This window comes from Ciconia boyciana, chromosome 3 (genome assembly GCF_034638445.1).
Source record: "Ciconia boyciana chromosome 3, ASM3463844v1, whole genome shotgun sequence".
NCBI classification, from domain to species: domain Eukaryota; kingdom Metazoa; phylum Chordata; class Aves; order Ciconiiformes; family Ciconiidae; genus Ciconia; species Ciconia boyciana.
Window position 1 is genome coordinate 110040797 of NC_132936.1, and position 21166 is coordinate 110061962.

Here is a 21166-nt window from a genome sequence, read left to right on the forward strand (position 1 = left end):
TTTCCAAAGCCCCTCCTGGGCTAAGTGGGCGCTGTGAATGCACGGCACGTGCAAAGAGCTGACAAAGCCACTGCTCTGCTTTAATTCAGGATGGATTTTTCATTCTCTGGATTGCATACAACCCATGTACAGTGTGACCTATCCTGGCCTGCAAAGACAGGATCAGCTTTTTTCAGTCAGGTTTCATGGCAGTGGCACTTGTCTGCTTATATTTAACTGGTGATGAGTTTTGCTTTCAGGGAGTTTTCACCATCCCAGCTGCGTTAGGTGAGGTGCTGCATGCCTAGCCAGGGCTCCCAGATGGTGTACGGAGGGGAGCTGATCCACTGACATAGTCCTTCGAGCACCCATGGGATATGTCTGCTGACACCCATGGGCTCCCACAGCTCATGGTAGGGAAGTGTTTTCTTGCCTGCAGCATATGCACGGCTCAAAGGCTGCTGCTGCTGCCTTCTGATGGCAGGCATCAGGATCGGCTCCTCGTGCTCTTGGCTCCTTCAGTGCCTGTTCCTCCAGGAGGATCCAGGCAGAGCTAATACTGTTCTGCCTCATGCACAGCGGCAAGGCAATGGGCACACGTGGCCTGGAGCATGGGGTCATGTCCATCCACAGGTGCCTCTGTGCTCCACGGCTAAATGTCAACTGAAGCGATCACTGCAGGTTCCCTTGCAGTTAAGCGCACCATATAAATAGAAACCTTTTGTTGTTTGTGCGCACAGGTATGAGCAGCTGTACAATGTGCCAAAGAAGGTGAATTTAACTGTAAACATAATTGAGAGCAGAGAAGCTCTTGGCTTTCTCAACACAAAGTAACGAACGGAAGAGACTGCATCTTATGTCTTTATGTGAAGGCAGCATCCTTGGGAATGAAGACAGCCAGGTTTAGCTCTCATTAACTGTTCAATTCTTAACTAAATGCACAGCTCAACTCGAATGGACAACTCACACTGCGGGAGTTTGGGAGCCTCTGGCGACGTCTCACTAAGTACATGGTACACGGGGGCTGCTCTCTCTTCTCTGCTGATACTGTACTTGGGCTTTTCATCAGCGGCGTGCAGATGCTCTGTGATATCAAAGCACTTGGGGGAAAAACGTTGCAGAGGTTGCTTGCTTAGTGGGTCAGATTTCCATCCTCTCATGCAAAGGTTGAGAGCTCAGAAAGCAGTAGTGTGTAAAGTGCTCCAAAGGAGCAGCTGAGGCTTTTCTAGAGCAGGTAATATTGAGGAAAAAGTGGGAAAAGGTAGGAAGGCCAATTAGGCTCAGAATTTGATGGAAATCTCTGTTTGCGTGCCACCACTGGCAATTTTTTTGAAAGCTTTCTAAGCTGAAATGAGTTCTTGAACAGTCATCTGAAAAATGTCACTTCCTCACTGCTGCAGTTTGTAGTGGAAGTGTGTAGGATCCGATGAAAGTTTATCTGGGAGAAATGTCTCTGCTGCAGGATAAGCATTAGGTCAGGAAGCAGTGAGGACGGTAACTTGGTATTTAGGGTCCCACTTAAATTCAGGCAGCTTCTCTGTGCCAGGTCCTTCTCCCTCCAGTCTTGCTGCAGAAGGGAAAGATTTCCTGAAGCCTCAAAGTTAGGTGGACTCTACTTTGTTTCATCCCTCTTGAGATGATCTGAGGCCACCTAGGACATGGGGTGCCAGTTCCCCATCTAGCAATGGTGCTCTTCCCACTGACAGCACCTTCAGTGTGGCTTGTGGGGTTTCAATGGTGTGTTGGGAAAGATGACCCCACACCATTCGGGGACTGAGGGACTTATTTCATGTGTTATAGACAATGTCTTCTTGTCAGTGGACGTGTGAGCGTTCCCATTGCTGCCTGCACGCATAAATCAGGGAGAGTGAGCAAAAAGGCTTCCACCCACCCAAAAGTGTGGGATTTCTTACACCGTAACATACTGTCGGAGCCTTCTGGAAATGGGTCTCCCTTGTTATAGTCATCCCATCTCATCTGTTGAACTTCCTTGCAGCCTATTTATTAAGAAGGGAAAGCATCCTGCATAATTAGATGTAGTAGTAAATTTGGGGAGTGCTGATACGAGCTTGAAATCTGCCTTTACACTGTTTTTTAGGATATCTTCAGGAAGGAAAACAGAAATCATTCTGGATTTCTTGATGTGTCTGAACTGAAGAGCGCGATACAGACAGCAGGTATGTCCATAGGTCCTGAGCAGCTCCCTTTCTTGTCCCTGTGGCGGTGAAGGAAAGAATGAAAAAGAGAGAGGAAAGAAAAAAGAGCTTCAGGGAGAACGTGGCTTGGATTGCACAGAGGTGCCAGTTAGATCACAGCTCTGCTCAGAGGTCTGCATTGTTTTAGGGCATTGAGACAGAAAGCTCATTTCAGGGAGAAGCCCTTTGCACTGCAGCTGGGGAGCCAGCAGAGAGATGCAGAGAAACACAGCACTGGCCAGAGCCTGCAGACTGACTTATCCGTAGTCTCTCTAGGCCACGGACAAAACATCCAGCAGAGGAAAGGAGCAAGGAACAGTCGATGCTTGCACTTGCCCACATTCCTGCAGTTTCTCTTCAGGGCAGTGACTAAGTCTATAAGGGAAAGCCACAGTGACAGACATTTATTTAGTTTGCACTGACCTCTGTTGGCTACACGAATGCTGAAACTTGCAGTGAGTGCATAGGACCCCTTCACATGAGCGAAGCGTTTTAGCTGGGTCATCTCTCCAGAGACTTTGTGCATGAAATACAGCTCTGAGACAGCGATCACACAGTAGAGAAGCTCCCATTTGGCTGCCTGGAGCTTGGAGTGGTGGTGTCCCCAGGAGGAACCTGGTGCAGAAGTGCTATCCGTGGAAGCCATCAGGGGATGGACGTGTAATATTTTGTTGCTGAGAGGTGGGCAGAGCGTTAGCATCTGCCTGAGGAGTGCTGCACTAATGTGCCAAATGTCAAAGGAGAAGCTGCCAGGTCCATTCTGTAAGAAAGAAAGGTGCTAAAGTGTAAAACTGGGAGGAAAACTGTACGTTGAGAAGTCCTGGCAGCTGAAACAGTGCAGCTATTTGGAGGGATAAAAAGGCACTATTAAATGGCAAATTCAATACATGTTAAGCTATAAGCATTTCTGAGTGGAGGGAAAAAAATAAAATTATAAGTTCATTCTTGCCTCCTTCCGAGCCAGACAGCTGCATTTGAACCTGGCTTTGCATTGGGATGATCCCTGTCCTGGCTTTTACGCAGGAAGGAGTGGACAACCTCAGAAAGCGTTTGGGAGGCTGGTGCTGCCTCTGGGAATGGCATTAATGTATCTAAATAAAGCTCCCAGCCAGCTGTTCCCTGAAGTGTTCAGTGTTTTCCCAGCAAAACACTGAAGTGTGTGCTTAATTTTCACTGTTGTCCTAGTGCTTCAAAGCATAACAATGATGGGTCAAATTTTCTGCCAAAGCAGACTAGCTGCATTAACAGCAGTGCTGCCCTGAAATGCAGGAGCATTGGCCTGGGGTATTTACAAACTCCTCACTGGCAACATTGAATGCATCAAAATAATTTTAAAAAATAAGGAAACATAAAGTCTGTATTTTAAAGCTTGACTAAAACCAGAGTGAGCAATCCAGCAGACAAAAGGTGTGGGGAGTAACCTTACAAATAAGCAACAGCACATAACTGAAACGTCTTGGGAAAAGAGAGGACTGACACTTAGACTTCTTGATGAGGTTAATTGAGAGACATTGCCAGGTGAGAAGATTTCAGAGCAAGTGTATCCCAGACTGCCCATGCCAAATTGTCGGTGTTTTACTAGCGTAAGACATGATTATAGCATCTCGTAAGCAGCACTGCAATGCTTGCTGGAATCTGCTCTCCAGAGAGAGCTTGATTGAATTCCCACTGCCTTCAAAAGGTTAAAAATAAGATAGGAATCATTGCTGACTACTACAGTGGTTCTTGGCAGTGGTTTAAAACCAGACTCAAAGAAGAAATTTCATTCATTAGATTTTTTTAATTACTAATGTTTTCTCCTAGAAAAAAATCTAAAATTGGGTTTCTCTTAATTTGAAAGGTATCTTAACCCCAAATGTATTTCCATTATTGAAATATTCAGCATTGTGTGTCTGCTTCCTGCTGGAGACCTCCTCCAACTAGGCTCACGCAACCAGAGTTTGTCAACTTACTAACCCACTTCCATTGCCTGTATCTCCCCCTACACAGGGGTAGAGAAATCATTTCCTTCCTTTCTGCTTATCCAACTAATTTGGCTCCATGATGAGTTCATTTAAACCTGAAAATTTCAGAGCTGGTTGAAAAAGCAGGAAAGCTACTTCTCTTAGAGCTGAGCCACTAAAAACTAGGAGTGAACAAATGAGACTTTTCTGAAGTCTCAGAGAATGCATTAAACCGAAGCTATCAGTCCAGCTCTCTGCAGAAAATGTCTCTTTTGTTTAGCAAATCAGCTTTTAGTGCAAAATATGTTTAAATCATTTCTCTTATGTAGCCAGCACATTTAGGGTAGTTTTATTTAACTAATAAAAGAATCATTCCTAAAGGCAATTTTTGTTCATTCAGTTGAATACCAATTTCCATCCAAAACAGACTGTGACACAAATACTGAATAATCAGCTAATAAAAAAGAAATGCACCCTTCACCATTTTCTAATAGAAGAAAAAATGTAAAAATTAAGAATCCTAGGCATGCTATACCGCATAATAGCATGAGTGTGCGGTATCTCCCTGTTTAGCAGAAAGCGCCAGTGGTATTGTAAATGCTATGCTCAGACCTTAACAGTTATGAGCCAAAGAAAATCACCTTTTCATGTAGAAAATAAATGCTAAAAAGGCAAAGCAAGATAACACTAGATTAGTTAGCTCTATGTTTCCTGCTTGCTGATCTAAGCCACACTTCGAGTAATTGGCTAAATGGACTTTGATTTTTCCATCATCCTACCCTGACTCTTAGGCACAAACCTGGGGGAAAGGCAAGCTGCCATCCAGGGATGCAGAGGAGACCCAGCATGACAGGGTGGGGGGCTAAGGGAGAGCCCCAGCTTCTTTGCAGGGTGCAGAAGGCCAGCAGAGCTGGTCCATCATCCCACAGTGAGTCTGCAGCGCTGTCATTCCTCTTCCCCCCGCAGGTCTGGTCGCTAACGAGCAGCTCCTGCCCCTGATGACCCTACGGTACGGCGATGCTGCCAGAAGAATCGGCTTCTCTGACTTCGTGTGCTGCATGCTGCGCCTTGAAACCATGACCTGTGAGTCTCAGCGCTGGGGCGTGGGTATGGGCAGGGGATGTGGCAGCAGAGTCCCTCCCGGGGAGCTTGCAAAGCCAGACTGAGGGCAGTGGCAGGGGGCAAGGGACACGCTGCTAGACATGATAATACATGTCTAACAGCGTAGCTTGGAAATAACAAACTGGCCCAAAGTCCAGGCATGGTCCAGGCATCGCTTTGGGCAGCCGGTTTGCCAGAACCAGATTTGCCTCCTGCCCACAGGAGCAACTGGCTGGTAGAGAGCGGTTTAGTGCTGGAGAAAGCAGCAGCCGGGAATGCAGCGATGCCTCTCCTGAAAGAGGCTGGAAGGAAGGTCGGCCCCCAGTTTCCCGTCAGAGCTCATCAGAGCGCCCGTGGGCTGCAATGGCACCACGCTGCCCTGTGTTTTCCCTGCTGAGGAGCGATGGTAATGTATATCCAGAGCTTCTTCAGCTGCCAGTCCTTTTTTGCTGCATGAATTTAGCCTGGCCCCTGCAGGCTTTTCCTTAGAGACCCTATGCACTAAGACTCATTTTCTAAAAACAAGATGTGTCCTTGTTCTGGTGCCCTTCCACACAAGCTTGAGCATCCTGATCCACAGCAGAGCTTCCTCTAGGGTGGTGCGGAGCATTGCTGGTGCCACTGAGGGGAGACTGCATGCATTCATGGCCAGTGAAGAGGAAAGAGGCAACTCATCTCAAGTGGAAGGCTTTCTCTTTTGGTTAAAATTCGGAGAAGTCTGAACCACAGCAAGGGAGGTGCTTGCTTTTTTTTTTGGAGAGATGTTCCCACCAACTTCAGTGAAGTTCTCTCAGTTTTTTGGTAAGGAGAAGGTCTGAGATCCTTCTCAGCAGATAAACAAAACCATGCCCTGTGTTGTGTCCAGCTATTGTCTGGCAGTTGCAAGGAGGAAGCGTCTGTAAATAAGCCTTTGCCTGAAAGTAAATAGAATTCTGTTTTACAAAAGCATAATTTTTACTATTATAACTATTTTGACTGGAAATACTGGTAGTTAAACAAACCCAGCAATTGTGTCCCATGTGCTAGAACGCTGCTACAGCAATTTAGTTCATCTTTGGAATGAGCTGCGTTTCAACAGTGCATGGAAATGAGTGTTCATTTTTTGCCCATGTGTTTTTATCACTGATGTTTTATGGGCCAATGGTGGTCAGTGGATCCGCCTGGATGACACTGCCTAAAATCCCATTTCAAGGGAATAACAGCAGAAGCAGCTCAGAAAGTCAGCATGTGTCCTGATTTTAATGCTTTCATTAAAAAACCGACAACTTGTAAACACCCATTTTTTGTGATTATACATGTCACTTGCTGTAGATGAAAATTCTTATGCCTAAATTAGTACCATGGCATTTTTTTTTAATCTTACAAAAAGATCCTCTTAGATTTTAAGTGCCAATGTAAAGACAGCTCCTTTACATCCATGTGGAAAGGAATCTCTAAAAGTTTCATTGCTGTCTGTAATGAGTATCTTAAAATGCTCTTAAGTCTTTCAGTTATCACTTTACAGAGGGTTTAATGTGGAATACATTTCTCAAACTTTTCAAATCATTGTGAATAAGATTTTTACAGGAGAGGATAAGGGAGCCAAGTGGGAATAAAAGGCAGTCCACCTTTATGATGAAGTGAATGAAGCAGGGAAGATAAAATCTGTCCCATTAAATCATTACTCATCCTTTCAAGATAGCCAGAGATGAGACCCAAACCAAAAGCAGCAGCTTCTTTGCAAACTCTATTTAACTGGAGTTAATGAAGCAGTAAAGGGGCACTTATCTCTGCCCAGAGGAGGTAACTTCAGCACTGCCGTTTGTTCCTAGAAAGACTGCTGGGCACAAGCCCAGTCCTGCAAATACAACCTTGTCAAGGGGATGGGCGCAACATGGGGATTTCCTTGTGCTATGCCTGTCTTCGGAGCACTATAGGCCGGATGTGCTTCATCGTGTTAGCTTTCCTCCCTGCCTTCTCTCTGCTCTGGATCATATGGGTAGCTCTGGTTGCCTGCTAAGGGGCCAACGAGCAACGCGCCCTTGTGCCCCGCTCCTACACTCTCCCAGCAGCCCTGCACGTTTGTCTAAAGCCGGGCAGGTTTCCAAACGTTCATGATCTTACAATGCCTCTTCCATTCAGGGTGGGAAACGGGCTCCTGGAGAAGTGTGTCGTTCAAGGATAGACAGACTTCAATTTGTTTCACCTTTTTATTACTGTTTATAACAGCACATTTCTAGGAGAAAAGTAATTTCGAAATAAATAAAAAGAACTCAAAATACTGTGTTTTGACTTTATCCAAACGCTTGGGTTTGAACATTTCTCCTAGACAAACTGCAATGTAAATGTGCCCATAGAATATCAATATTTGAATGGATTTAAATTTTCTGATGGCAAAGTGTTCTGTCAGAAAACTTTCAGCAATGTTAATTTCAAACTCTAGCTGAATAACAGCAGCATCTGCATTTCCATCCCTGGAAAAAGCTTGCAAGGCATACTAATGACTTCAAGAGAATCACTCACTGCCGGAGAGGATGGAAAAGGACCAACAGCAAGTTTCCCTGTGGGAAGATGTGTTTCATTAGTTCACTGTTCTCCTGTCAGTCTTCAGGCAGGAGCTACTCTTGAAACAAATTATGAGAGTAGATGAAAGCAGTCACATTGAGCACTCCCTGTCCTTACACTTTTGCCAAATTCTGGCCCTGCAATTGGAATGCCTTCACAGGCTGTGATCCAAGGGACAAGGCTGAAGGGGTACCCAGCACAGAAACGAGATGTGGCTAGGCAGGACAGCGTGCGTGGGCACCTGAGCCAGGCAGAGCATCCCCGCACAGGGACTGCAGCTCTGCTCCTCAGCTGCCACAGCCTTGTATCTGCATTGCATTCTTGCTTCCTCCTCATGAAATACAATTTTCTTTGTTCTATCTCTAGATGCATTTCAAAACTTAGCAGAAGGCAGATCACAAATTTCGATGACGGCAATGGAGGTGAGGATGCTCCTTCCTTCTCTTCTCTCCAGGTCCAAAGTGGGACCACTGAGTACGTTAGCAGGAGGGTGAAGTTAAAGATGACGTGTGACGTATGTTGCTAGGGGTTTTGCCTCTGACAGCAACAGCTGTGGTGGCTGGCTGGATGTGCGTAATGGGCAGCCAGGAGGTATTTCCCTGGGGTTCCCTGGCCCCAGTCACGCAGCTTCGCTAGGGTGAGCACAGCTCAGCGGTGGCCATCCATGTCCAAAGCACAGAGTCTTCCCTTACTGACGCCAGCCTGTCATTGCTGGAAACATTGCTCAAAGTGACTTTGAGGAAGTGACAAAAAAAAATCCATGCCCTCATTTCTTACTGTCCCATCTGTTAATTCTGAATTGCAAAACATCTTGGTTTTAAGAAAGAAATAGCAGACAAATGCTTGCTGCTGCTGTTTGTCTTAAAAACACAGCCTGAAGGATAGCTAGCCGAATGGGGATACATTAAGCTTTTTATCAGCTAGTCTGAAGCAAAAATCCTGCTGTGCTCCATAGTGATATGCCTGAGTGCTGCATTTTATCAGTCTGGGGACTGTGATTTGACAATACAGTGTTTAAAAAGATTTTTTTTAAAAAAGCCTTTTACAATCTTGCTGGCTCCTGTTTACACTCTGTGGTTAGTTCAGTGGCTCATCGTTCATTAAATCTTTGTTGCACCAAGAGTTGAGCAGAGTTTCCAAGCAGAGGCCCTGAACCTGTTTTATGGGGTAGTCTGTAGGACAACCACATTCCCAGAGCCTGGCATCCCTTCCACTCACAATCACGCAGGTGCCATCCTTTCCCAGCAATTGCTCCTGCTGCAGCTGCTGCAATAATTTATCATGGAAAGCAACATACGGAAAGCGTTTGTAGGTCTGCATTGTAATAAGGGAAAAAGGCAGTTCCAAAACCCCTTAACTATCCTGTGCAGGACAAAAGGACCATAGTCACTGGGTCACAGCCTGAAGGTACCAAGACACATGTCTGAAGACATCACTATCTAAATGCACCTTTTCTTCTCCTCTTTCCAGTGGCTGACTCTTGTCATGTACACCTAAAGAGATGTCAGAGCTCAATGTGGCTGGTAAGAAATCTCATTAGTACTCTACATACTGAGAAGAAAGGGGTGGGTGCCCTTACAGTGGCCAGAGTGAACATGAGTGGGGGCCTTACAGAAAGCTCACCCTGGGGTTATGGTGGGCTTTGAGAGAAAGAGAAAAGGTGAGAGCTGCAGAGTGAGTGGGGCTGGAGAGGGGCTGCAAAGGGAATTGGACTTTGGGCAATTTTTTCTGGGGAATTGCTGCTGGCCTTAGTTGCTCAGACCACCAATGGCTCAGTTAGGCACTTGCCCCCTGTTCCCACCTGAGGTAACACATTTTCAATAGTTGAACTAGCAGAACTTGCCTTTTTTGTCTTCTTCTAAGGGATGCAATTACTGCTGCATATCTTACATAGCTGCAGCAGATGTAAAGCCAAGTAGAGGGTGGGGATATGAAGTCACTTAGATTTCTTGGTCAGTCTGATTTCACTTTTTTAACTGAATTATGTAATTTAGTTTACCTTTGAACAACAGTCCCTACCATGTGTTTCACTTGATGTTTGCTCCCTCCATGTCAGACCTGGAGAGGGGCTTTTTTGCCCCAAAGTTTACCTGGACTTTCCAATTTTGCCACTTCGCTCTAGTGAAGAACTCTGCCTTTTCCTACAAAACTTGACCTGTTTATACATCCATAAACCATCTCAGCCATCGTGCTTCTACTAACACACTGGGACACAGCTGTTCCCAGTTGCAAGGGGTAAAGCGTTAATGCTGGTCCCAGACAGTTGGCACTGAGGAGAAAACAAGGAGGAATCTTAATCCTTAGAGAAAAAGTACAGTGGAGAGCCAGCAGCCTCTTGCCATTGTGTTGTGGTTGACCCCAGGAGCTCACGGAGCACCCTTGGGTAAAGTCACATGCTTTCTTTATCAACCCAGTTCAAAAACTGAGTGAAAAAACCCCTCCAAACCAGGACCTTCATTGAAATCCAGGGATGGCATCCCGATGAGCCTTCCTATAGACAGGAATTACAATTATAACTAATACATGAACAGCATCTCTGGTGTCTCACATCCTGTTTCTGAAGGCAGTTGACATTGGATGCCAGCTTTGGAGAGAAGTTGAAAGAGGAAATGTATAATCAGGGTGTAAATTACACTCCCCCAGGGAGAAAGCATGGTAGATTCAGACTCAGGGCAGGGACAGCTCTGTGTCTTTCACCCTTGGCTCCAGGACAGCATTCATGCCCAGCTGCTCCTCTATCTTGGCTCCTAATTTCATCCATTGTGTCCGTCCGCAGCAGGAGCTGGGCTTCACCACTCAACGCTGTGATGCTTTCACCTCTCTGAGCTCTGTCTGCACACAGTTATTTGTTTGAAGGTCTGCCCTTTGCATTTGGAGAGCTTTGGGCAGTGCACCTTCCCTTTGTCACAGCAAAGCTGTATTTTGATGTATTGATGTGTAGAAACAGATTAGTCGCAACACAGCACCTGCCCCTTGCACTGCAGACTATCATTAGGCAAATATGGGACTACAAGGACCTCACTTTGGAGGATGAAGTTGCTTAAATTATTGCTTGCAAATGATATTCATAGTCTATTTAGTCGTCTTTTTTCCTTTCATGAATCATTCATAAACTGATCATAACTTCTGCAAATATATCATTAATCATAATTTTCATTTACCGGTTTTGAATGAAATTCTGCCTGTAGGGTGTTCATAAGCAGTTCACTTGAGCAATTCAGCAGCCACTGGCAGCCGGAGACTGGGCAGTCACAGCACGGGCCCCTCAGAGGGCTGAAATTCTTTAAACTAGGGCCTAACAAACCATGAGCGATGTGAGAAAACACACTTGGTGTTTGCTGGAAAAAATTCTGTTGAAAAAAATATTCTCATTAGTGATTTCTAAAGACTGACCTCCAGCTGTCTGTGTTTTGAGTGAGTCTCTACCTCTGTTTTAGGTGGCTTTTCCGCTCCCCAGTATGACACAGCCCAAGGCCATCCCATACAACAGCCATCCATGGAGCTCTTGAAAAACCAAACCCTGTGAACGAGTGAAGCCAGGTTTCTTATGGACATTTGCTTATGCTTGATGGTACTCAGATGTCTGGATGGAGCGTCCTTTTCAGGCAAACTGGAGTTGCTTTGGAGAGATGAGAGGAGATAATGAGAGAGATCCATGGGCAAGCTGGTAGTACTTAATGGTCGGGGCAAGCTGGAAGTGCCGAGCATAATCTTCTCTCATCTTCATGTACATAGGACTGCTGGTTCTCCTGGTTAATGTACAGAAGTCAGGAACAGCTCCATTAACTTCATTGCAAGTAAGAGCAGAATCAGGCCTTTTGTGTGGAAGGAGTGACTATTGCTTTGGTAACAGAAACAATTAAGACACAGCTTTATTTGAATTATTTCTTAATTTGCTTGTGTGCCATTTCTAAATGCCAGAAAAAGGTTGAAGAAATTAATCATAATTCATAAATAACACCAGGAGGTTTGTGATTTTTTTTTCCTTTTTATTAATAAAAATGCCCAATAAATAAGAAAGTTTTATGCATATTTGAGTTCATCAACTGTAGGGATTCCATTTTATTTGCTACAGCAATGAAGAGGCATATTAGGGTCGTAGAACAGATTGTTCAGTGTCTTTTTCTGATTTCCAGCATCTATATCAGGACTGTCTGGGAAGAGAGAAATTTATCTGAACTGCATTCTCTTTCTCTGTCCTGCTGTCTTTAAAAATATAGGGGTTCTTCAGATATAATTCCTGCTTAAAAGTTTAACTTAAATCTGCTAAATAACTGTAACCTTTCTGTAGCCCACACATAAACTCCTCTTTCATACTTTTTTATCGTGGCGATAAAAGCAAATCTAGTGATCTGTTCTACTCAACTATTGAAAAAAAAATCTCTGAAGACTCTATTTGTGAAAATGCCAAAAAGAAGGATGCAAATGTCGATGGATGAAAGCAATTCAGGGTTGCCATGGCAATATAATTCACACCATGCCTTACCCAGACCTTCATCACAAGTTTCCATCGAGGCATCCACACGCTACAAACAGATTTACTCATTTGGCAGTGAGGCATTACACGCTGGAGCAACAACTGCGTCACAAGGTAAAGAAGGGACCCGTGTCTGTGTTATCATGAAGTTGCTCTGCAGCGGTGTCTCGTTCTGCAGCTTGGAGAGCATTACTCATGTTGGTAGGTCTTATGCAAGTGGGGCCACTGAACCCACCCTCTCACTGAAAATGTGGGGAAAGGGAAATCAGTAAAATCAGACTATTGCAATATTTTTCAGTTATTTTTAAACAAACCGATTCCTTCTCCAAAGTGTGACTTACACATCCCACCTGAAATCATTAATCATTAATTAAGCTCTCTGAAAATAATTGGCAAAGAGAGAAGATAAATAAAAAAAGGTGGCTATGGAATAATAAATATGCTTTGCTAAAAAGGCGTATTAGTAGATCCGTTTCAGAGAAGTATACTTGTTTAGTTTAGCCTGGGAATTCAAAAAGGGTAAGTAGAAATCTGGAAGTACTTCTGTATGATGTCCACCATGCAGTTCAGGGATGCTCAAGCTGGCTCAGACCTGCTTGGAACAAGCTATTTGTAGCTACACAGAAGTCACCTGTGGTAAAGTTGTGAAATTCAGTTCAAGTCAACAGGTTTAAATACATTCTTGCTGTGTGAAAGTCCCATCTATAAAAATATCAAGCTGTTAAGATCAGCGCATTAAGATCAGTCTTGAAAATCTTAATTTGCAGACAATGTTTTACTTTGCCTTTTGTTACGATGCATAATTGCATTTCTGTGGAAGGCAATTCTGCTTGTCGTGAGACAAAGATCCTTGTCTCTAATAACTCAGTCTGGCCACAGACTAAAATGTTTCTTCTTCATTAAAAAGCCAGCAGCAGACACCAGACATCCCAGGTGAGAAACCTCACCGATATATAAGGTTGTCTCCCCGTGGACAGACGCTGGGGATGCCGGCTCTCCTCACGTGAGGGGTGCGTGTATGCCCATGCCCAGAGCCCCTGCAGCAGATCGCCGCTGGAGATGGTGCCGGCCGGAGCCCACCCTTCACTCTGGTGTGTGCGGTCTGTGCACGCCGGCGGTCTCAGGGGCAAACCTACGGCCCCTTCGGGTTTGCGGGCTGGCGCCTGCATGCTGATCCTTGCACTGGGGCAGAAAGTAATAACTCACTGCTGTCAAGCTGAGCGTGGCTGCCTGTCTGTAGCGTTGGAGGAATTGGTATTCCACTTGATTTATACTTCCAACCAAGCTAATTAAGCAACAATTCAGGAGGAATCCATCATTGTGACAGACTTGTTGATTAACCATCCCACAAGCAAAGTCAAGGGTGTTTGGTAGCCTGAAAAAAAAATCAGGTCAATAGGGAGAAAAACAAGGCCATAATACAGCAGTGACTATTATTTCCAAAAGCAACACGAAGCTTAATACATTTCACAAACACAGGGGCCAACATTAAAAACAAAAGCAGCTCAGATCAGTGGGGTGTTGGATAAAGAGGGAAAACTTCTACATCTCAGCTTTGTGTGAGTAAGCTGTGGAGGCCAACTTTATGGGGCTGGTGCCCCTATTAAAATCTTCTGTGCACCTTCATCTGTGTTTGCCAGCTCTGAAATGTTAGTGCAATCCCCATGAGGTTTCTGGCATTTGTGAAAGCTCTGAGGTTCATGCAATTATGATAATATCATCTCTAATTTTTTGATGAAAATCACTTTCTAGTCCTCAGGGACACAAGTCTGAAAAGCCCTAAGAGGTTCTGCTATTAGAAATTGAAGAGAAGAACCTCAAACAAATGCTTTATTTTTAAATCTTCATGATGCTAAGACCCTCAAGAGGGTAAGAAGCAGGCAATGTGAAGAAGCAGAAGCTGAAGCAGATGAGAGGAATGATGCTGAGCTCCCTAGCACTGAATATGGGATAAAGAGCTGATGAAATTAGGTAGGATCTGAGACAACCATTAGCATTAGAAGGACTTTGGTGTAGAAGTGGTGACAGCTGACCCTGCAAGCATAATCTCTGGATGTAGATCTTGAAGCCCTGCTGTGAACTGCCCTTCTCCTGGGACTCAGAGGCCCCATGTCTGGTGTCTGCCTGGCAGAGGCTATGCCCAAGTCATCTCAGGATGGACAGAGGAGGAAGCTCTCACATGTCTTGCCTACAGGGTCTGATCCTGCAGATGTTCCCAGAGCATGCAGCCTGGATTAAGGCTTTCCCCAAAGCTTAGAGGCTGTGGTTTTGGTGCCCATGCCTCAATGAACCCATCCTGCCATTGTGGTATGGGAGACTGGAGTGTCCGTGGCCAGTTTCGGAGTGACTGAATTTCCCTCTCCGCCTTTGGCTGTGCCTCAGCTCTCTCATAGAGGAACTGCTGCAATTTATACAGAATAACTACAACACTTTTCAAGAAAAAAAAAACAAAAAAAGTCACATTATTCCATAACCTTGTGCATGGCTGAAGAGGGGAAGGCAGGGTTTGACCCTGGCTGTGAGCAGCCCACTGGCCCATGCACTTTATGGTGTGCACTAATGATTTTTTTTTTTTTTTCTTAATGCAGTGCAGTTCTTGAAGCAAGGACAAATCGTGCCACACCACAGCAAATGCTCTGACCCTGGGCTGCAGAGTCACAGTCATCTCTAACGCAAAGGTGCAACAGTAAGGGACTGGTATTCCTGTCTGCAGCCTGGAGGCATGCTGGCAAGCCCGGGAATGCTTGGCTCTTGCTGCTGCCTTCAGTGAGACAGTGACCCTTTCTCCAAAGAGGTATCTGTCCTTCTCCCAGTACCCCAGACTCAGGGGGGCAGATGGAAAGCCCACCAAGAGTGCCCCCCCTGTGTTTAGGTAGCTCAGCAGGAACACAGGCAAATGTTGGGACCATTTTTCTGATGGGGAGGGTACCAGCTGCATTTGACACTATTGTGCTTAGCCTTAACACTTGTCTTTAGGATCTCCTTGCTGCAGGGCTGGAGCTGAAACATATTGCTTTTACCTGGCAATTCCTTACCTGAAATATCTTATCCTGCAATTCCTGGCTATGGTCCTTGCACCCAGTGCCGCCCTGTGATAGCTGCACCTTTTCAGCCCTGGTGAGTGGGATGCCCAGGCAGATCAAGAGGTCACCAGCCTTTTCAGAGCAGGTTTCCTGATGCCCTCTGCCAAGCTGGCTAGTGCCACCCTGGATGCCTGTCGCCAGCCGTGCTGCCAGCTTTGCCACCAGCTGTGCCTGGGTCCGGTGTCTGCAGCCCACAGTGGCACTGGGGTGCATTTCTGCTGCATGGCAGTGACATCTAGAGGTTCCCTGGCCTGAGCTCCTGTCTCTGCTCACATACTGCTGGCAGCACCTTGCAGGCAGAAACCTGCTCCTCATGAAGCTCCTGGGAAGCCCATTCACACCCTAAGGGTGAAGTACTGCAAGACTAATCTAAGCTCCTTCCCTCGCCCTCCTTCCCTAAACCACCATGGGAAGGATCTTTGTTGTAACACCTTAAGGAAATTTGATATTGCTTCTGGGATCCCAAAGGTTTGAGGGAGCCAACCCGCGTCCCTTCCCTGAGAGGCAAACTGGTCCATGTGAGGCTGGTGCTAATGAAACAATACATACAGCTTTCCACTCGAGGAAATATTATTTCCTTGCTTTATATGCCGTACGTTAGATTCGATGCCATCCAGCATCAGATGCAAAGCTGCCACAGAAACACCTCTGTATCGAGGCTGGCTGTGCAAGTTGAGAGATTATTGTGCAAACAGTATTATGTATTTAAAAGCAATGCATTCAAGAAAGGGGGGTAAATATATAATCTCCATAGGCTGAATTTTTCAACCAGTTGATGAATGCATCTCCTGAAGCATTTCCTGAGTTTGAGCTGAAATGCCTACCATGGAGAGAGATAGGGAATATTATTGCCTGTATGAGGGGTACTTGGTATTCAATAGAACACGTATCTGCTAGGGTGATATAACATAGCCATTGCGAGTCAGCAGAGAAGATTGCAAGTGATCTTCTAGCCTGAAATCAGGGAATGAGCAGCTTAGTAGAGTAGAGCTGTCCCATGATACAAAATTTGTGGAAAGGTTGTGGTGAAAAGTGGGAGGAATGGCTCTTGCCCATCTCGTGAGCCACCTCACCCTTGGAAACATTCAAGAGAAAGGTTAGGTCAGGCCTTTCCTGAGATCAAAAATCTCTGAGTGACAAAATGGGAAATCACGAGAGGATGAGTGTGGCCAGACAGACAGCAAGGTGAGGCAGGAGCAGCACTGAGGCACTGCGATGCAGGCTCCTGCCACCTCCATCCTCCTGCAGTGCATGATCCCTCACGGTGCCTGGAAGAGGCTGAACATATTCCAGTGGATGTTAGAGCTGAGATTAGGGGCTCTCAAGCCAAGTCCACCTAATGAATGTGCACCAAAGCATATACACACACACACCAGCCTCCCCAAAAAGCATTCAAGCATCCCAACCCCCTTCCCTTATTTAGCAGCGTTCTCACGAGGAGGAGGACAAGCCCCCATAAAAGTGGCTTTGGAGGAGCTGAGGGCAAGGGGGCACAGAAAGCTTGCCCCTATACCACACCAACACCTCCTCCTTCCGTGCCCTCTGTGCTTTCCGTAGGCATGGAGGTGTAGGTATTTGTTACCATCTCCAGGGCTGTGCGATGGTTCCTCTCACGGATGCTAAATCCACATCCAGACTGAAGGTGCTGCAGGTGGTGTAGGCTAACAGTGCAGTCTAACAGGAGCTGGTGGAAGGCCAGGGCTTACATAAAGCTGATAAGGGGGATTCAGGCTGGGAAGTGGAACGTCTAAGCAAGAATTACTGTCCTTGGGAGAGAAGCACATCCTGGAGAAATATGCAAGCTAATTAAGATGTTTTGGGAACCATCTGAAACAACTAGTAGAAGGGTGATAAGAAGCACCCTCACGCGAACTGTCCTCATTATAATACTGAAAGTCACCCCCCTCGAGCTGGAGACCCCGGCCCAAGCAGAGACCCCTCACCTTTGAGCACGTGCAGAATATTAAAGTAGCACTGTAGCTTTACGCTGAAATAAGAGAAATGTAGACCAATAGAAAACTGCTTTGTGTAATTACTTATGCATATGCATAACTAGACTGTATAAATACTGTACCCGTATGACCGAACTTTGTGCTAGCTTTGTGGAGCTACCACCTAGCACCCATCTCTGCGCAGACATGAAATAAAATACCTCTGCCCTGTGTGTATATTGGCGTCTCGCACACTGGGTAAACGACCTCACGCTTGTGGGATAACAGTGGGACGAGAGGAGCCAGCCCTCCACCTGCCCCACAGCCTTTGTGGAATGGCAGGCAGCTGCCTGCTGCCTTGTGACCCTGCCAGAGGCATCGGCAGTCGGCCCCTGGGTGGGCGGTGGTGGGCAGCAGCTTCTCCAGGCACTGAAGTCCAAGCAGAGCCGAGGGCCTCCAGGGGAGAGGCAGGAGGAGGAGAGCCATCCCTGCCAGCAAGCCCAGGACAGTGGGGCTAGCACAGCTTCCTTCCTGTTGCTGCTGAGTCTTCCATCCGTCCCCCTCACCTCTGCTTACTTGGTTTGTCTGCCTGATGCAGAGGAGTTGGGCTGTAATGATAGCTCCCAGCTCAGCGCAGGGAGAAATGCCGAGACAAGGTGGGAGGCACAGCCGTGGGGTTAGCCTTCTCCGTCAGCCTCAGATTTCATGGCCTAAAACCCCTTCTCTTTATCTCTGAGGGACACAAGTTACACCTCCATCCACAGAGCAAGAAGGTGCTTTGTTTACTAGTGGTGTGTATCATCTGCAAGACCTAAACAGTCATTAACCTATAGAGCTGCTAACGTATCTTGGTTTGGTGGGGTTTTTTGTTTGTTTGTTTGTTTGTTTTCCCAAACTAGCATCCCACATCCTCTAGAGCTCAGAGGTGACAGGCGATGTGGAAAGAAATTGAGGTTGTCAGGTTGTCTTGATTTTACTGGATGGCAAGAAGAACGGTTAAAAGAAAATAGTGGCTGTGAGTGCCAGATTTTTCAAATACTTTCTTTTTCTCTTAGGCACTAGCACAAAAGCTTCCCTTTTCATTATTATATCGGATGAAACCAAGGGATTTTTTTCCACCCATTGGAAAAAATAAACAGTTTCAAGCTTCTAGGGCAAAAATTAATCAGCAATGCCCAGCACAACGTTGCACTGCTGCGCTCCTCAGAAATCAAATTTAGAAGACGAATTGGACACCTGACCCAATTCAGATGACCCAATGTCACTGGTTTCCACTGAGGGCCCTTGGCCAAAGCCTTCCACACCAGGCTGAAGATGTTAGGAAGCCAGATGGAGAGCAATGTGCTGTGGAGGACTCGGATGTGCTCTTCTGGGCTCTGCCTGCCAGACACAGGGTGCGTGACCTCAGGAAAACCATGCTGAGATCCTGATCCGTCAGAAACACTGAGCCTTAGTGATACCGGCTTAAGGCAACAGCAGTGGTCAGGCTTTGCATCAGACCTTTCATTGCAGCTTCCTCTCTGCAACAGGTACAGCATGAATACTTGGGTCCCTGCAAGTGGTGAAGGAAGGGGCTTGAAAGTTAAATTAGGTCTGCTCATACAACACCGTGAGTCTCCAGGGAAAGGCCAGACAAAATTTCAGACTAAGCATTATAGCTTCTGTATCATCTACTATTTGATTTCTCATTAAAGGCAGCACAGGGGAAATTTGGACTTTTAAATGGTCTTTGTAACACTCAGCATTTCAAACTGCTCATTCAGGTGTTGTCTCTGGGCTGGAGAGGGGTTGACATCATTTCTCCTTCCCAAAAAGAGGCATCAGAAACTCTCCCTGAACTTTGGTGGGGCAGGAGAACACCTCGTGGCATGGCTGGAATAAAGAAAGAGGACCTAAGGAGTATGAAGTTGGGCACGTATGGGCTAGGATTGGGCCTGCGTACAAAGAGGCAAAGGCAGCACTTTCTGTGCCACCACCAGAGGTTGCCCGGTGGAAGGACCGACCCCTCCAGCAAGCGCCCGTGCCAAAGGTCTCCGTGCGCCTGACTCCCAGTGGCCGCAGAGATGCTCTGGGGAGGTTTCTGTGTCTCACTGCCCTGAAACCAAATCACAGGGACTTGGGAAGGTCTGTGTTGCACTTCACACCAGACAAGCAGGAGGGAGCTGAGAGATCTCGGCATACTCCTGCATGCCAGCCTGGGTCACACTGTGCACTGGAAAGCACGTTTCCTGCAAGCCCTGTCTGCTCCCGGTGCTGGCAGGGCTAACCTTGTGGTGGACTTACAATCTCCGTCTCCCTCTAGGCATTAACAGACAACTTACCTGACAACTTTATGCTAACAAATGCTGGGAAATGGCATTTTTGGCTCAGCTCTTTCAGCAGGCAATGGATCCGGCCCTCCTATTTAATGTTCATTTAATGTGAACAAGTCCTAGAAAAGGCAGATGTCTGCAATCACTCATCTCTGCTGCTGAGACCTGAAGGCACGACATTGCAGGTACTTCTTCATAGACAGCGGGCTGTTTTTAAACCCAAAGTTCTAAGCAAGGGATAGAGGAATCCTATTTCCATTAAACCACATTTTAAAAAATAATATCTGGGTTTTTTACCCTTGTGCAATTTCACTTTGAGGTCTTTTTACTCACCTTCTCCCTGAAGCTGGGACAGTGCCGTGCTGTTGGGCACTGGTCACATCCAAGAGACAGCAGGCTGAGCAAACAGCTTTGCTTTGCTGAGCTGGAAGTGCCAAATTGTGGAAGGCAACAGCCAGAAGCTGTTTGCAAAGCTGCTGAAAGGTTCAGGCAACTGTGTGGTATCCATGCCCAGCCATCGCGGCTGCGCCCCTGCGATGTGCCCTCCGTGCTGCCTGGCCGGCGGTGCGTTGGCACACATTCCCACTGAGCTACATGGGAGTGATTCATGAGTCACACATTAAAAAAATAATTTCTTTAATGAACAGACTGCTGTTACTGAGATGGCGATTTTGTGTGAGATGCTAAGCAAGAGCCTTTGGATACTTCATTATAATAATGTACTTCTAACACAGCATTAACAAAAAAATAACTGGCATTAGGCTTTTAGACAAATATTCACAGCTTTCAAGGCACTTTATGGGTGAATTGATTCTGTTTCTCAGGTGGGAAAACTGAGGCATAGAAGAGTTATTTCCTTCTCTAGTCCCACAGTGAGTCAGTAGCAGAGCAAACAAGGTAAAAAAAGGAGGCAGGATTTCCACGACTCCCTTTTACTTTTGACTGAACAATGGGAGAGCCTTTAGAAAGGCCTGAGGCTCAAGTGTACCCAGTGGCAGAAAGTCAGCGGTAGAAATTTTTAGGTCAGGAACAGATTGTTTCTCTTTTTTGACAAGATATGCTCTGACTAGATGAAGACTTCATTAATCCAGGGACGTGCCATGTCATGTATAATACAGGAGCTCAGACGGATGGAGCACGATGTTCTCCTCCGGTGTGCGGATCTGAAGCGGTGAGGTCTGGATGGGGATGACGATAGCTACCTGGGTTACAGTGCGATCCATCCTGGGGCGGTTCAGAGGAACGCATTGGCAGAAGAATTGGTTTGGTGGCACGTAGGGTCGGAGAAGTCATCACAGTGTCCTCTTACCAAGCGGTTCGAGCACTGCTCGGTGGCTGGGTTTTATGAATCCAGGCAAATGTTTACCAACCACCACTTTTGGCAATCCACCTGGACCCTTTCTTCAGAGAAACAGGTAGGTGCCAAATTGTCCTCCTGAAAAAAGATGTGATGAAGGCATGCAAAGATCTGGCAAATTTGAGTTTCCTGGGCTGAAGTATTTGAACAAACTTTTTTTCCCCTGTTAAACGGACAGATTGGATAAAAACTTCTGAGAAACAACACGGCTATAAGCCCCCTGTGCTGCTGATATGGAGACACT

At 46.2% G+C, this 21166-nt stretch overlaps 1 protein-coding gene across 1 annotated transcript in view; it reads left to right on the plus strand.

Moving 5' to 3' along the window:
• Positions 1-11613, plus strand: part of CAPN13 (calpain 13) — a 46423-nt gene extending 34810 nt beyond the window's left edge. The window contains exons 17-22 of the mRNA XM_072858438.1: positions 924-992; positions 2078-2156; positions 5084-5200; positions 8129-8184; positions 9233-9285; positions 11200-11613. Coding sequence (XP_072714539.1) covers positions 924-992; positions 2078-2156; positions 5084-5200; positions 8129-8184; positions 9233-9259 — 348 coding nt within the window. The 3' untranslated portion in view covers positions 9260-9285; positions 11200-11613. The remainder of the gene's footprint in view (positions 1-923; positions 993-2077; positions 2157-5083; positions 5201-8128; positions 8185-9232; positions 9286-11199) is intronic.
• Positions 11614-21166: the final 9553 nt, after the last annotated feature.